At 35.9% G+C, this 16746-nt stretch overlaps 1 protein-coding gene across 3 annotated transcripts in view; it reads left to right on the top strand.

The window, feature by feature from the left end:
• SF3B1 (splicing factor 3b subunit 1) overlaps window positions 1-14852 on the top strand; it is a 39154-nt gene extending 24302 nt beyond the window's left edge. The window contains exons 10-25 of one of the 3 annotated variants that reach the window (XM_036858576.1): window positions 1152-1349; window positions 1449-1550; window positions 3064-3243; window positions 3917-4003; window positions 4126-4396; window positions 4691-4836; window positions 4945-5091; window positions 5241-5366; window positions 5823-6044; window positions 6328-6510; window positions 6598-6709; window positions 8190-8310; window positions 8633-8764; window positions 9942-10214; window positions 11932-12148; window positions 12428-14852. In XM_036858576.1, coding sequence (XP_036714471.1) covers window positions 1152-1349; window positions 1449-1550; window positions 3064-3243; window positions 3917-4003; window positions 4126-4396; window positions 4691-4836; window positions 4945-5091; window positions 5241-5366; window positions 5823-6044; window positions 6328-6510; window positions 6598-6709; window positions 8190-8310; window positions 8633-8764; window positions 9942-10214; window positions 11932-12148; window positions 12428-12586 — 2676 coding nt within the window. In that variant the 3' untranslated portion in view covers window positions 12587-14852. Of the gene's footprint in view, window positions 1-1151; window positions 1350-1448; window positions 1551-3063; window positions 3244-3916; window positions 4004-4125; window positions 4397-4690; window positions 4837-4944; window positions 5092-5240; window positions 5367-5822; window positions 6045-6327; window positions 6511-6597; window positions 6710-7724; window positions 7795-8189; window positions 8311-8632; window positions 8765-9941; window positions 10215-11931; window positions 12149-12427 lie in introns of those variants that run through there. The other 2 variants (XM_036858577.1, XR_005020666.1) reach the window with 2 other exon arrangements.
• Window positions 14853-16746: the final 1894 nt, after the last annotated feature.

The raw sequence follows: 16746 nt of genomic DNA, 5'->3' as shown, positions 1-16746 counted from the left end.
TTTAACAGTTTGTATGTATGTATTCCCCCTACCCCCTCATTAGGTTTGTGTTAGAGTATTTGTTTCAAGTATGCATGAATTTACTGCATTATAACTTCTTGTACCCTCCGTGTAATGCTGTGGGTATAGTCACTCTCCAGCCTCCTATTGACTGGCCAAGTGTCTGCCACAATTGCATTCACTGATTTGTGTATCAGTAGGAGGGGGAAAATCCTCCTTTGCGAATCTTTTTTTTTTTCTAATACAAGTTTTTTCTTTTTTTTTTCTAAGAGGATAGTCATTACATCTTTTTTCTTTTTTCTTTTTTAAATTAATTAATTAATTTATTTTTGGCCGCACTGGGTCTTCATTGCTGCGCGCGGGCTTTCTTTAGTTGTGGTGAGTGGGGGCCACTCTTCGTTGCAGTGCGCGGGCCTCTCACTGCGGTGGTTTCTCTTGTTGCGGAGCACGGGCCCCAGGTAACGTGGGCTTCAGCAGCTGTGGCTCGCGGGCCCTAGAGCGCAGGCTCAGCAGCCGTGGTGCAGGGGCCTAGCTGCTCCGCGGCATGTGGGATCTTCCTGGACCAGGGCTCGAACCCGTGTCCCCTGCACTGGCAGGCGGATTCCCAACCACTGCACCACCAGGGAAGCCCTCTTTTGTGACTCTTGAGTGAATTTTTTGGGTTTAGTCAAATGGTGTGTATTTACAGGGCTTTGGTGAATATTTTGGTTTTTTTATGCAGTCACTCATTTTTGTAGAACGACTTAAATATTAAGATTTGTTTTCGTAGAGGTTTACATGAATTATTTTTAATTTATTCCTAAAATATAATCTTTTATACATCATGTGCACTTTGAGCTTATTTCCATTTATATGACATTGGTTCACCAACATGTTTATATAGACTAATGTTTGAAAGTGATCAGAATTTGTAAGCCCACTTCGTGTATCTCCTCATTTCCCCACACTTCTAATACACTTAAATTTAAATTTGATGAGAAGTAGTAATACTTGTATATTTTAAACTTATAAATAAGATAGAAAAATGGGATTGATGTTAATTAATTCTTGCCTCTAAGAAAAAAGCATCTTAACTGCAAATATTATTCATTTTTGTTATTATTTACTATGTAAAGTTAAGAAAATCCTAAACTGTCTTTTAACTGTATTAGGTACTTCCCCCTCCAGCTGGATATGTTCCTATTCGAACTCCAGCTCGAAAGCTGACAGCAACTCCAACACCTTTGGGTGGTATGACAGGTTTCCACATGCAAACTGAAGATAGAACTATGAAAAGTGTTAATGACCAACCATCTGGAAATCTTCCATTTTTAAAACCTGATGATATTCAGTACTTTGATAAACTTTTGGTAAGTGATAATACCAGAAATAAAATATTACTTTTTATTTAGAAGTTACAAGTCATAGTATCTCCACTAACCTTTAAATTTTTTACTTTTTACTGTTAGGTTGATGTTGATGAATCAACACTTAGTCCAGAAGAGCAAAAAGAGAGAAAAATAATGAAGTTGCTTTTAAAAATTAAGAATGGAACACCTCCAATGAGAAAAGTAAGTACCAGTTTATTAAATCATCATGTTCATTATAATTTTAGAGATTCTCCATTTTATCATCAGAGCCTTTAAAATATGCTGAAGATTGTAATGTAATTAGTGGAATTATGTGGGGTATTAGTATCATATGTGGCTTGAAGGTGGTTGATCCTTTAGGAGAAGTTAAGGAGTTTTATATTATACTCTGTGACTCTTTCTATTAAATTACTCTCTTTTTTAAATTTATTTTTTATTGAAGTATAGTTGACTTACAATGTTGTGTTAATTACTGCTGTACAGCAAAGTGGCTCAGTTATACATATATATACATTCTTTTTCTTATTCTTTTCCATTATGGTTTATTACAGGATATTGAATATAGTTCCCTGTGCTATACAGTAGGACCTTGTTGTTTATCCACTCAATATATACCAGTTTGCATCTGCTAATCCCAGACTCCCAGTTCAACCCTCTCCCACCCCTCTCCCCATTGGCAACCACCAGTCTATTCTCTATGTCCTTGATTCTGTTTCTGTTTCATAGATAGGTTCGTTTGTGTCGTATTTTAGATTCCACATGCAAGTGTTATCATATGGTATTTGTCTTTCTCTTTCTGACTTACTTCACTTAGTATGATAATCTCTAGTTGCATCCATGTTGCTGCAAATGGCATTATAGTAAGTCCCCTACGTACTAATGAGTTCCGTTCTGAGAGTGCATTCATAAGGCCAATTTGTTCTTAAGTCCAACAAAGTTAGCCTAGGTAACCCAACTAACACAATTGGCTAGCTATATAGTACTGTACTGTAATAGGTTTATAATACTTTTCACACAAATAATACATAAAAAACAAACAAAAAATAAAAGTTTTAATCTTACAGTACAGTACCTTGAAAAGTACAGTAGTACAGTACAACAGCTGGCGTACAGGGGCATGTTCGCATCTTTGAAAGTTCACAACTTGAAGGTTCATATGTAGGGGACTTACTGTATTTTATTCTTGTTTATGGATGAGTAGTATTCAGTTGTATATATGCACCACATCTTTATCCATTCATCTGTTGATGGTCATTTAGGTGTTTTCCGTATCTTGGCTATTGTGAATATTGCTGCTATGAACATGGTGGGGGGGGTGCATGTATCTTTTTGAATTATATTTTTGTCCAGATATATGCCCAGGAGTGGGATTGCCGGGTTATGTGGTAACTCTATTTTTGGTTTTCTGAGGAACGTCCATACTGTTTTCCACAGTGGCTGCACCAGCTTACATTCCCACCAACAGTGTAGGAGGGTTCTCTTTTCTCCACACACTCTCCAGCATTCAGTTACCCTTTTTGAGTTAACTGAAAACATTGAACCTTTATCGCAAGAGTTCAGACTTCAGAGTAATTTTGATGGGAATGAACTCATGCTACTCTATGTAAAATGTCTGAAGTTTACACTAAAATATTCAGTTACAGAAAACCGTGGAGTAATTAATTTTCTCATGCTTATAATAAAGAAATATGCCTATTACTCTTTTTTCTTCCAGGCTGCATTGCGTCAGATTACTGATAAAGCTCGTGAATTTGGAGCTGGTCCTTTGTTTAATCAGATTCTTCCTCTGCTGATGTCGCCTACACTTGAGGATCAAGAGCGTCATTTGCTTGTAAAAGTTATTGATAGAATATTATACAAACTTGATGACTTAGTTCGACCATATGTGCACAAGGTTTGTTCTCAATTTGTGTTTCTAATGGTTTGATATTTTTTAATGTAAAAGGAATTAGTGGATTTTTTTTTTACCAGCTTATTATTAAGTGTATTTGTGAAATTTAAAAATTCTAAAAAAGTAACAGCTGATGTTACACATTCACAATAAAAAGGGAAATTTCAGCCTCTTTAAAGATATTCAGTTAACCAATGTTAAATTTACATGCCCTCCCAGACCTTTTTCTTTGCACAAGGATACGTACACAAATACATGTGTAAATAGATGTAACTTTTTGCCATCTTATATAGGGGGTTCATATTCATATTTTAAAATTTGTTTTTATTGATATTAGAATGAGAAAATGTATGTTTCTATACCATGCCATTTAGTACTAAGAACCATCTTTTTGCTGATGGTAATTATGGTTTAGAATTGTAAAATGCAGATGGGCGTGTGTGTGTGTGTGTGTGTGTGTGTGTGTGTGTGTGTACTGTGTGTATTTTATAGTCTGTGTGGTTAACAGTGCTCCCAAATACTCATCTTTATGTGGGGTTTAAAGTTGTGTGATTAAAATTCTTAATTTGTCCCTTGATTAACAAAGTCCTGGTAATTATAAATTCCCTTACATGTACTGTTACTTGAGCATTGCATCAGTAATTGCTGTGAAAATGTAGCTCCTTCTCTTTTTCAGATCCTAGTGGTCATTGAACCATTGTTGATTGATGAGGATTACTATGCTAGAGTGGAAGGCCGAGAGATTATTTCTAATTTGGCAAAGGTATTTATATTTCTGGAGAAGAAAGTTTTATATATGTTGATAGGATTATTTGATTTTAGAATGAAATGGTTGAGGGTTAATGTTATCAACTCATGACTGTTGCTTTTTTCTTAAACTTTTAGGCTGCTGGTCTGGCTACTATGATCTCTACCATGAGACCTGATATAGATAACATGGATGAGTATGTCCGTAACACAACAGCTAGAGCTTTTGCTGTGGTAGCCTCTGCCCTGGGCATTCCTTCATTATTGCCTTTCTTAAAAGCTGTGTGCAAAAGCAAGAAGTCCTGGCAAGCAAGACACACTGGTATAAAAATTGTACAGCAAATAGCTATTCTCATGGGCTGTGCCATCTTGCCACATCTCAGAAGTTTAGTTGAAATCATTGAACATGGTAAGTTGTAGCATAACTTTGTCTTTTGTAAGACAGGTTTCCTGAAATTTAGGCCACTGATTTTTGGAGAGAGAAATGGAAGGTAAACTACATAAACACCATATAGTTTATGATTGGATTTGTAATATTAGCTGCTAGTAAGGCTGTGGTTCATACTGGCTTTTGCCTAATTTTGTCTCATGGGAACAGATTCTGCAATTTGACTAAATGATTAGATATATTGCTAGAATCTGGATGATGCTATGGAAGTTAGGTAATGTTGCTTAGTTAGAACTTGTGTTTGGTTTTTTATAGGTCTTGTGGATGAGCAGCAGAAAGTTCGGACCATTAGTGCTTTGGCCATTGCTGCCTTGGCTGAAGCAGCAACTCCTTATGGTATCGAATCTTTTGATTCTGTGTTAAAGCCTCTATGGAAGGGTATCCGCCAACACAGAGGAAAGGTAGATTCACCAGTTTGATTTCATTTTTCTTTTTATTTCTACTCATTGAAGTTCAAGTGACTTAAATCTAATTTACTAAGTATATATATATTTTTTATTTTAAAATAGGGTCTGGCCGCTTTCTTAAAGGCTATTGGGTATCTTATTCCTCTCATGGATGCAGAATATGCCAACTACTATACTAGAGAAGTGATGTTAATTCTTATTCGAGAATTCCAATCTCCTGATGAAGAAATGAAGAAAATTGTGCTGAAGGTAATTGTTCCAGATTGTTGTTGTTCCAGATTTGTTAATCTAAATGTGTTTCATGGTTCAAAGAGAATTTTATATCATTAAAAAAAAAAAGAAACTATTATATATTAAACCAGGACTGTGATTACTATTATTATTTTTTAACATTTTAGGTGGTAAAGCAGTGTTGTGGAACAGATGGTGTAGAAGCAAACTACATTAAAACAGAGATCCTTCCTCCTTTTTTTAAACATTTCTGGCAACACAGAATGGCTTTGGATAGAAGAAATTACCGGCAGGTAAGCTTGTATCATAAAAAATATTTTCAAAAATTCTTTCAACTGATCCTTTAGTTTGAATGCATATTACATAAGTTATTTTTTGCCTTGAGAACCTCACAGGTTGTTTGTGCTTGATTGTGAAAGGAGATGGATTTTAGTCAGCCAGTTAACTTCCATTTTGCTTTTGTATTCTAGGATAAATAGCCAACTATGAATTGACATTTTTGTCTAGTAAATGAACTGCTTAATCTGGCTAGGTGAAGCATGAATACAATCTTAACCTTAAATCCCCTTGACTTAGACTCATATTTAAATTTTTTTGGCCACCTTTTTCTTAAAGTTTTAATAGTAGGAGCCATCTGTTCTCAGCATGCTTACTAGCTAAGTAGTATCTTTAGAATACTCCATTTTCATGATGTCTCTTTATTTCCTTGGAAAAGCAGTAAATTAAATGATTTTTCCTCCTCTTTTTAGTTAGTTGATACTACTGTGGAGTTGGCAAACAAAGTAGGTGCAGCAGAAATTATATCCAGGATTGTGGATGATCTGAAAGATGAAGCTGAACAGTACAGAAAAATGGTGATGGAGACAATTGAGAAAATTATGGGCAACTTGGGAGCAGCAGATATTGATCATAAACTTGAAGAACAACTGATTGATGGTATTCTTTATGCTTTTCAAGAACAGACTACAGAGGTAATGATACTAATTATTAGGCAAGTTGCCACTGACTTTCATATTTGTAAAACATATTTTCAAGTAAATATTATCACCAAAGAGTAATTAAATTTGAAATAATTTTTAAATGCTCATGTTCTCATACAGTTGGCTACAAAGAAGTATTCTTCTACCTCAAATTTTTAGATTAGATTTTTGGAAACGGAATATAAGTATATTTCAACTGTTGTTACAAACTGAATTCTTGTTCACATTGAATGTAGTTTTTAAATTTAAGTTGGCTTTTTTTTTTTTTTTAAAGGACTCAGTAATGTTGAACGGCTTTGGCACAGTGGTCAATGCTCTTGGCAAACGAGTCAAACCGTACTTGCCTCAGATCTGCGGTACAGTTTTGTGGCGTTTAAATAACAAATCAGCAAAAGTTAGGCAACAGGCAGCTGACTTGATCTCTCGAACGGCTGTTGTCATGAAGACTTGTCAAGAGGTAAACTTTTATATCAGATTCTTATTTCTTCACCAAAAGGAGTAATGTAAACAGTAACATTGCATCATTATTATTTTTTTATTACAGGAAAAATTGATGGGGCACTTGGGTGTTGTTTTGTATGAGTATTTGGGCGAAGAGTACCCTGAAGTATTGGGCAGCATTCTTGGAGCACTGAAGGCCATTGTAAATGTAATAGGTATGGAATTTGTTGGTCATGTAAGAATTTTTTGTTCTGTATTTTAAAGTTTCTTTGGTTTTTTGAAAGTAAAATAGAGAATCCTATTTAGGAGTTGACTAATGATGTCTGATACTTTTTTTTTAACCACTGAAAATTACAGTTAAGTTGGGATGTCACAAGAATCTTATCTCCCCCAAATCTATTTATATTTTACTTTAAAAGAGAGAAAGAGGGCAAGGTTAGGACCTGCAAGAGAGGAGGAAGTAGTCACAACTCAAAAAACTTTGATGTCATGGGATAGAGGGCCCTAAAAAAATTGTCTCACCTGAAATACATGGGAGAGGAGGTGGTGGGTGGAGAGAACTCTAAAGTTTTATATTATATATTTATTCAACCTTGAATTAGTAAATGGTTATGGTAGGTTTTCCTGCTTGCTATTAAGTTCAAGGAACAATAACCAGAGAGAAAAGTGAATTGATCAAGTGATCTCATTTTTATTTAAATCCAATTCTTTTAAACTGTCCTTTCAGTTTTTTACCCAAAGTTAAAACAGCGGTGTATTACAAATGCTCTTGGGTGTGGAGAACAAAGCTTTTCCTCTTTAAGGGCATTATGATGGAACAAACAAACAGTCTCCTGTTTTATCCTTCATTTTAAGTGAATGTAACTATTGCAAAAGTAACTTCTACGGAGTTTAGAGGGACAGAAATAACCTATCAGGAGGTTGAAATAGCTGGCTGTGATAGCCACTATTTTTCTCATTTTAGTAAGGGGTTTTTATGCAGTATAGGAGGTCTTCGAACCATTGCATTTACATATAATCCCCAGTTCAGCCCTTTCCTCTCTCTCTACTTGGAGATACTTGCCAAAAATCAGTTACTTGGCCACTTGTGGGGCTCTGGTTTGCAGGGAATTGTAAACCATATTGTTGGTCAGAGAAACATGGGAAAAGCAATGGAGAGAGAATCAGAGCAAGCAATTCTAGTTAGAGCAAGAGCCCCTGCCAGCTGCCTCCTTTTTTCTCTCTTCATAGGTGTAAATACCATCCAAGTATGCCCTGCATTGCAGGGAGACTGGAGATCTGTTTGTTTTGCAGTTAAAGGGTAAGGGGGCCCTTTCTGGAAAATTTTGCTTTAATTTACATGTCTACCTCTGGCTTATATTGTTGTGTATGGCCGGAACATAAGCTGTCCCCATATTTAAATGTCAGTGTACAAATACATTTCAGAACCAAATAAAACTTTTTTTTGTTGTTGAGTATCCATCATTCTTTAAATCACTTCACTAATTTGTTTCATTTTTATGCATAATCAGAAGTTGTTAATAAAAAGTTAAAAATTCTGCGTTTGATCAGAAGCTGGGGCTTTTTCTTTCATAGGCAGCTGTAAGTTTGTATTTATGCCTAGTCACGTATATTACATTGTTAAATAAAAGGTAAAATGAACAAAGGTTGCAGTTCACATGTTAATTGATAGTGTGTTTGACTTCTGTTAAATAGGTATGCATAAGATGACTCCACCAATTAAAGATCTGCTGCCTAGACTCACCCCCATCTTAAAGAATAGGCATGAAAAAGTACAAGAGAATTGTATTGATCTTGTTGGACGTATTGCTGATAGGTAAGCAGGTTACCTAAACATTTTAATAAGAGGTATTGGTTTTCACGTTTAGCCACTTTTTATTCACTTTGCAAATTTGCTTATTGTTGCTAATGTAAGTATATATGGTCAGGCTAATATTTCAGTAGTGTTTTCAAATTTGAATAGTAACGAGGGAGTGGCAGTATATTTTTAAAACTAAACCATCCTTTCTAAAAAGTAATAATTTTTTTAATGCTTAAAATGAATTGGTAATCATGTTTTGAGAACTGAATTTGCAGATTGACCTTTTAAAATTTATTGTCACAAAAAATTTAACTTTTTTTTTTTTTTTTTAAACTAGGGGAGCTGAATATGTGTCTGCAAGAGAATGGATGAGGATTTGCTTTGAGCTTTTAGAGCTCTTAAAAGCTCACAAAAAAGCTATTCGTAGAGCCACAGTCAACACATTTGGTTATATTGCAAAGGCCATTGGGTGAGTATTATTTACTTCTGTGTATTTTTTTTTTTTATATACTTTGTAATAGACCCATTGTAGTGTTAAAAGATGCTTCTATTTCTGTAGAATCTCTTTTAAGGCAAGGTAACATAATTAATGCAGTTAGAATAGACTTTATTTTTTTTAGAATAGACTTTAACCACTGACCTTCAGTTTTTGAAATGCTTTCTTAAATGTTAAATTGAATTAAAATAGATGGAACAGTTTAAAATTTCATTTAGACACACTTCACTATTTTCAGAAGAGGGAAACAGTACCATTTCAGAATAATTTCAAATTTTGTTGGTCCTTTTAGGATATTGCTTAAAATATTAAGGCCAGTTCTTAGTAAAACAATTAACATAATTCAGTTTTCATGTTAATGCTTTATGTGTTTTAAAAATATTTTTCTAAAATTAATCTACAGACAACTGAATGATAGCTATTTTATTAGATAACCTATGGTTATTTGCTTCTACTCCACCAGAACCAAACTAGAAGAAACAGTCATTGTAGAATATGAGATACTTACGTACATGTGGCTTAATAACTAAATATTTTCAAGCAATAAAACATAACAAAAGTTGGATTATTTAGAGTCACCCCACCTGCCTTTTGGTAGCAATAATATTTTTTCATCTGTGATGTAGTCAAGAAGTTTGCAATGAATAGCTGTTGTTAACTTTTTAGTTCCTATGTCCCTTTAAATTTGTGGTAGAATAAATGCTTAAAGAAGGAGAATAAATGTGGTAAAGGTGTGTGGGAGGGAAGATTTTGGAAAACAGATTTTGTGTGTTGTGGCATGGGAGACCACAGTTTGGATACTCCTGTAAGGTTGCCTAGATCTAGTGGCCATGTTCTGACCACTCAAAGAATTATTCAGTCTAAACATTTAATGAAATTTATTTTTGTTTCAGGAAATATAGTAAAGACTGTAAATTATATTTGAAAGTGAAGCCGTTTGAATTTTTTCATTAAAATGAACACTTTAAATGAAGTTCTTAAGTAGAGACCGTAATGCCAGTGACTTGAAAGTATTGCATTTTAGCATAAAATTACTAAGTTCCCAGTAATTACTTACCATGAAGTTTCATTCCTTTGATTATTTTTCTTCCCTCCGAAAAAATTTTGACTTGTAAACTAACAGTTTCCTGAAACATTTATTTTTTTCCAGCCCTCATGATGTATTGGCTACACTTTTAAACAACCTCAAAGTTCAGGAAAGGCAGAACAGAGTTTGTACCACTGTAGCAATAGCTATTGTTGCTGAAACATGTTCACCCTTCACAGTACTACCTGCCTTAATGAATGAATACAGAGTTCCTGAACTGAATGTTCAAAATGGAGTGTTAAAATCACTTTCCTTCTTGTTTGAATATATTGGTGAAATGGGAAAGGACTACATTTATGCTGTAACACCACTCCTTGAAGATGCTTTAATGGATAGGTAAGTGACTTGAACTAAATGCAAGAAAATAGTTATAATTCTTCTTTTATTTTAGAACTTATGGAAGTAATTATTACATGACCTATTTGTTGTGATGTAGTTAAACAAGGGACTGCTAGTCTGGATTTTTATGAAACTATAAATATGACTATTATCTCCAAATAAGAGAGATGCTATAGTGGCTCCTCCAATTTTTTTTCCAAGTGCCCCCTCCCTGTTTTAATCCACCACCCCCCCACCCCACCCCCCGCCCCTTTCTTTTGGCCGCGCCGCGTGGCTTGCAGGATCTTAGTTCCCTGACCAGGGATTGAACCCGGGCCCCTGCAGTGAAAGTGCTGAGTCCTAACCCCTGGATCGCCAGGGCATTCCTGATCAACTTTTGTTTTAAAAATTAAAGTCAAATATAATTAGAGGAAATGATGAGCATGAGCTTATCGGTATGGCAAAGAGACCTGATCTTTTTAGCTTTTTGTTACAGCAGGTGAAGCAGAGGTTTCTTTTAGGCTTTTGAACTACTGAACATAGCCTGCCAGAGCCACACTATTCCCACTGCAGGCCCCCAGTTATTCAGATGGTGACCACCGATAAAGTACTGCTTGAAGTGATTGATAGAGTCCTGATACCAAGAAACATTAGTTGGGAAATTTATTAAAGAGGAATACAGCTTCACTTCAATCTATGCCTAATAGATTATTACAATAAATAAGAGAAATAAGGATGCTAGTAACTAAGTTCAGGTGTTTTTTTCTCTTACACCTTTAAGGTACTCTTCCTGCCTTTGAGGGTAAAGAGTGTGAACTTGTTTTTATACCCTTCATAGACCCTTTATCTGATGCTTGTAGTCAGTTGAATGATTTGTCATAAACATAAGTTCATTTAGGGGGCTTCCCTGGTGGCGCAGTGGTTGAGAATCTGCCTGCCAATGCAGGGGACACAGGTTCGAGCCCTGGTCTGGGAAGATCCCACATGCCACGGAGCAACTGGGCCCGTGAGCCACAACTACTGAGCCTGCGCGTCTGGAGCCTGTGCTCCGCAACAAGAGAGGCCATGATAGTGAGAGGCCCGCGCACTGTGATGAAGAGTGGCCCCCGCTTGCCACAATTAGAGAATGCCCTCACACAGAAACGAAGACCCAACACAGCCAAAAATGAATAAATAAACTAATTAAAAAACATAAGTTCATTTAAAACATGGGAGGTGATAAGAGTTCTTATTTCTGGGTTTGAAAAAATTATTGGTCCTTCTCTTCCTTTCCCTAAATTGAGTTCTTGAATGAACCTTCAAAAAAAATTTACAAGGGAAGAGATTTAATCTCAATTTAGTTATCTGTTGTATTGAATTACTTTCAAAGGTTTTAAATTTACAGAGTTTAAAATGAGTTATTACTGTTAATCATTCATATGTAAGAGTCATGTGTCCCCTCATTTTTAGTAGCATATAAAATGTACACTGTGCTCCACTTTCTTGCTCATATTACTTCCAAAGAAAAATATGGCTTATTTTTGAGCCATAGTGAGGTTTGAGTCATTAAAGCAAAGTTCTCAAGTAGAATCATTAGTCACTCTAAAAGCATTCTGTATCACATACATAAGGTGTGGGGATGACTGCATCCATTCCATGCACTGAATTTGTGATTTAGTTTCTAACGGGCAGGCACGTATCTTCTGTGGAACTAAGACTGTATCTTAACAAAGAGCTTTCTCCGCCTCTGTTACAGGGACCTTGTACACAGACAGACGGCTAGTGCAGTGGTGCAACACATGTCACTTGGGGTTTATGGATTTGGTTGTGAAGATTCACTGAATCACTTGTTGAACTATGTATGGCCCAATGTGTTTGAGACATCTCCCCATGTAATTCAGGCAGTTATGGGGGCCCTGGAGGGTCTGAGAGTTGCTATTGGACCATGTAGAATGCTGCAGTATTGTTTACAGGTAGGTCAAAGATTTTTAAAAGAGTACTCATTGAAAAAAGTAATTTTAGTTGAATTCAGTCACTGTTCCTAATTATCAGTAGGGTGTATTTGTGCCATACGGGAGAACAGTTGTGAGGGGAGGGAGGATTAGATTTTGTCTTTGCCCACTGCAGTTTTGTGCAGTTGCCATCTTGTTTTCTCTCTCAAAGGGAAATGCTTGGAACCATATCTTTATGGTTTGTTAGTTGTGTTAAGGTTGTGTATTTCTTGAAATAATGTAGCCTTTTAATTATTCTAGGGTTTGTTTCACCCAGCCCGGAAAGTCAGAGATGTGTATTGGAAAATTTACAACTCCATCTACATTGGTTCACAGGATGCGCTCATAGCACATTACCCAAGAATCTACAATGATGATAAGAACACCTATATTCGTTATGAACTTGACTATATCTTGTAACTTTATTGTTTATTTTGTGTTTAATGCACAGCTGTTTCACACCTTAAACTTGCTTCGATTTGGTGATGTAAACTTTTAAACATTGCAGATCAGCATAGAACTGGTCATAGAGGAAGAGCTAGAAATCCAGTAGCATGATTTTTAAATAACCTGTCTTTGTTTTTGACGTTAAACAGTAAACGCCAGTAGTGACCAAGAACACAGTGATTGCACACACTATTCTGGAGGGCTTTCATTTTTAATTCATCTTTATGAAGATTTAGAATTCATTCCTTGTGTTTAAAGGGAATGTTTAATTGAGAAATAAACATTTGTGTACAAAATGCTAACTTGTGTGTGTTTTTTGAACATGACTTGTAAAATACGGAACTTTGATAAAGTACTGGTTTGTGTAGAATAAGTGGCTTTATATCATTTTCTGTCACCTGGTTTATAGAAAGTAGTTAGCAGAATACAAGCGATATAAAGTGATGGCATCTTTGTCAAAATTCCATTGTTCTGTTGATAATGACATTGAGAAGAGTAGCTTTGGTGTTCACCTCAAACTAGCACAACCCTTCCATCACCATAGAAACTATAGCATCTTTGCTGAACTGTCTTGAATAATATTATTTTGCACTTACATAGCGCCTTTCATCTCTTGATTTCTCAAAATGCTTTATGAACATGCTTAAGGGAAGTGATTCAAGTCATATCCAACTCTTGACGATTCTGTGTAGAACGTGGGGAAGGTGTCTTTACTTTAAAACTGCCTTCTACCTATTGGGAGTGAGGCTACTACCTAAGTAATGCTAGTTAGAATAAGACAATCTTTGGGCTCTTTTCCCATGTCATAAGCCACTACTCAACAATATATTTAGTAAATACCTGTTAAGCACCTACTGTATACCAGCCATTGTGCTTAGTTGTAAGGATGCAAAGGTGCTTTTGACATGCCCCTTGCCCTTAAGAAATGCAGTATAATGGAAAAGGGGAGACATCTAGTTACAGATTACTTATGTACTGATATTATACAATGGTAGCAGCTGAAATGTCTAGGTTTGCTTAGTTTTGCATTTAGTAATCAGATGATAAATTGATCTATAGGTGTCAAGCATAAACTGAAATGCCATTTAAATCTAGAGGAACCAAGCATTAAGGCAGTACTTTTTTATATAAAAGTATATCTTCAGTTTTCCCTAATTTTCTGGCCAAAAATTTCTTAGTTTTAGTCCTTCACTTCCCATAGCTATTTTATTTTGTCTCCTTATGTAATAGTATTGAATACTTCTGTGCAGTCTAATGGGAAATGAACTTCTGCAGCAGCCTAAACATAGGATGACTCTGCCACAGTAAGTAAAACCAATATACTGAGACTAGGAGGTTTATTGATTGAACTGTTAATACTTAGGGCTCCCTGTTTTGGAGGCTTACTTGAGAAACAGCTTATAATTGGCTGACTTGTACAGAATTGATATTGAGCATTAGCTGACTCTCCAGGCAGAATTTGTAACTCGTTTCTTGTGTGACATAACTTTGTGACAACATGGTAATGTGTACTAAATTTCCAAAATTATCTTTTTAGAAGGTTTTGTAATAGTAACCCCCATACAACTTTAAATCTTGCTGTTCTCTGTATTCGATGTCAGATGACCTTCAGTAATTACTAATCATGAAAATTGAATACAATGGATTTCAAAGGGAAAATACGGTTTTAAACCAGTCTTGGGGAAACTTAGTTACATTTTCACTTCAGGTACTTGTATAACTTGAATTTGCTTGGGCCCTTGCTCTTTATGTAAAACATCTGTGCTTTGTAGTGGCAGTGTGGAGCAAAGGAGGCTTTACCTGTAAGTGACTTTTTACTGATACAAATTTGAGGACAGAGAGATGAGGCAAATACTGAGGCCTACGATCTTGAAAGTTGGGACCAAATTGAGGCTCACAAATGTTTGGATTATTTTACATATTTGAATAAGGAAAGCATTTTGTGAGATGCTCATGTGAAAGACGCTATGTGAAGTTTTAACTATCTTTCAAAGACTTTTTCTTTCGCACTTTCCTTTGGTGTTTCTTAAAGCCAAACTTAAGCAGGAAGAAATTAATGTTCTTAAGGGGACAGTAGGTGGGTCTTTCTGTGGGCTTTTGTTGGTTTTTCTGTGGGCCCTCTAATGGAAATGATCTCTTTGGCTGTTCAATTTTTTTCTTATTGTATTTTTTAAATTTGTTGTATGGTGCCCTGTGAGCATCAAGTACCACCAGATGAATAAAACTTCTTATATCCAAAGTCTTAGAGCAGTTTTTAATCTTAGTTGACTTTGTATTGTTCCTGTAATACACTCTGTTGTGGTTGTGCCATTTTAATAACATTGAGCTCTTTGGGTTGTTTTCCAAATATGGGAACTTAGTATTGAAAAACGGAAGAACTTTTTCTTTAAAAGAAACTGAAAAAGACAATTGCAGCCATGTAGGTTCAGTTGTTGGGTTCTTTGGTGTTTAGTGCTTCTTAAATCCCACAAGGTTACATAAAGCAGAAACTACAGCTGTCACAGGGTTTTTCAACCTTGGCATTATTGACATTTTGGGCCAGACACATCTTCATTTTGGGTCACTGTCCTGGGCATTGTAGGATGTTGAGTAGCATCACTGACTATCCAGTAGATGCTAGTAGCACTCCCACCCCAGTAGTGATGACCCAAAATGCCTCCAGATATTGCCTCATGTACTCTGGAGGGCAAAATCTCCCTAGCTTGAAAACCATTTTGAAACTTGTTTAAGCAGGACTCAAATATGTCTGGTAAACAACAAAGCATGATGTAAAAAGTATTTCATTTTCGGCAGCAGTTACCTAAGAAGGAACTAGATTTTACTATTTCGCAAATACTTAAACACGTACCTTGGGCAAATCTCCGCATCAGTCCTGGGACCAAGAAGCTGAAAACATGTAAGATGTTGACTGCTTTCTGGTCCTCAGAGCACCTTGTGGCCCAGTTGGAGCCAGGTGCACAGCTCTGGGGCAGGAGCGCCAGCTTCTCAGTGCTCTACTTTGAATGCATTGTTCAGCGCCCTGGTTATCACCTGTGAGAGGTGCGGCGTGTGGTATGGCTGGAGGAGGAGAGCAGGCAGGACACGGAGACCCTTGGTTCTCCTTCTTAAGAAAATGTGGATAGGAAGCTGTGGAATGTAAGGTGACTCACGGTGAATTTAGATTTGCGATGCGGTCATGAAGATATAGTAAACGCGAGAGAGTAGGTCAATGACGTTTCTAGTGTTCATGCTAGAAAAGCTAAGTTTTAAAAATCTATTCTTAACAGCTTTATCATTTTATAAAACAAAAAGATTATAAAAGGACATGCTTGCATGTCAGATTAGACAATAGACTTGTTAAATTTTTTTGGAAGTAAATTTTTTTGTTTTTTGTGGAAGGAAATTTTTAACAGGTGACAGGCTCTGGAGGGAATTTGTGTTATCGTGGAGTATCTTCGTGCTAGGAAAAAACAAATAGGATAAATTGTTAATTGTTCCTATATCTAACTCCCCCCCAAGCTTAAAAATTGACAAATGTTGAGAAAAGTTGAAAGAATAGTACAATGAACACCTGTATATCCACCTAAATTCAGTAGTTAAAGTTTTGCTGCATTTGCTCTCCTTTTTAAAATAATGTGATTTCATGAAACAATTTTCTGTCAGTATTACTGTAGAGAAATTTGGGACTAGATAAAAAAGAGGAGGCTGGTTAGCAAAAGAAAAGAGGTAACTGAATGAGTTTCTGATGAGTTGGAAGTCAGGGCACAGATGAAGCAATTTTCTTGGACAGGAAGAGAAACATCTTTCCCTGAGTCCATAAGGAAGACAGCGATGTGGTGGGATGTAGGCATGAAAAGTTTGTCCATGGCATATCATCATCGAAGTACAGAAATAGTTTTACTGCTATTTTAGAAACAAGTAGACATAGTGAGGAAAATCAGACTTACAAAAAATTCAAAGACCCCCAAATTTTAAAACCTGGTAAAGTTTAACAACTGGTGTCTGTAGTATATAATGTGTATACTGTGTAATATGTAACTGGATGCTCCGTATAGTTTTTGATCACCGAAGCATAATATAATCTACACATTTGGGAAGAAATCACTTAGCTCCAATATGGTCACCAAGGGAAGACTTCAGATGCCAGATGTCTA

This window comes from Balaenoptera musculus, chromosome 7 (assembly GCF_009873245.2).
Source record: "Balaenoptera musculus isolate JJ_BM4_2016_0621 chromosome 7, mBalMus1.pri.v3, whole genome shotgun sequence".
In the NCBI taxonomy this organism is placed as follows: Eukaryota; Metazoa; Chordata; class Mammalia; order Artiodactyla; family Balaenopteridae; genus Balaenoptera; species Balaenoptera musculus.
The sequence above is the reverse complement of the archived record's forward strand: the minus strand, read 5'-3'. Positions and strand labels throughout refer to the sequence as shown.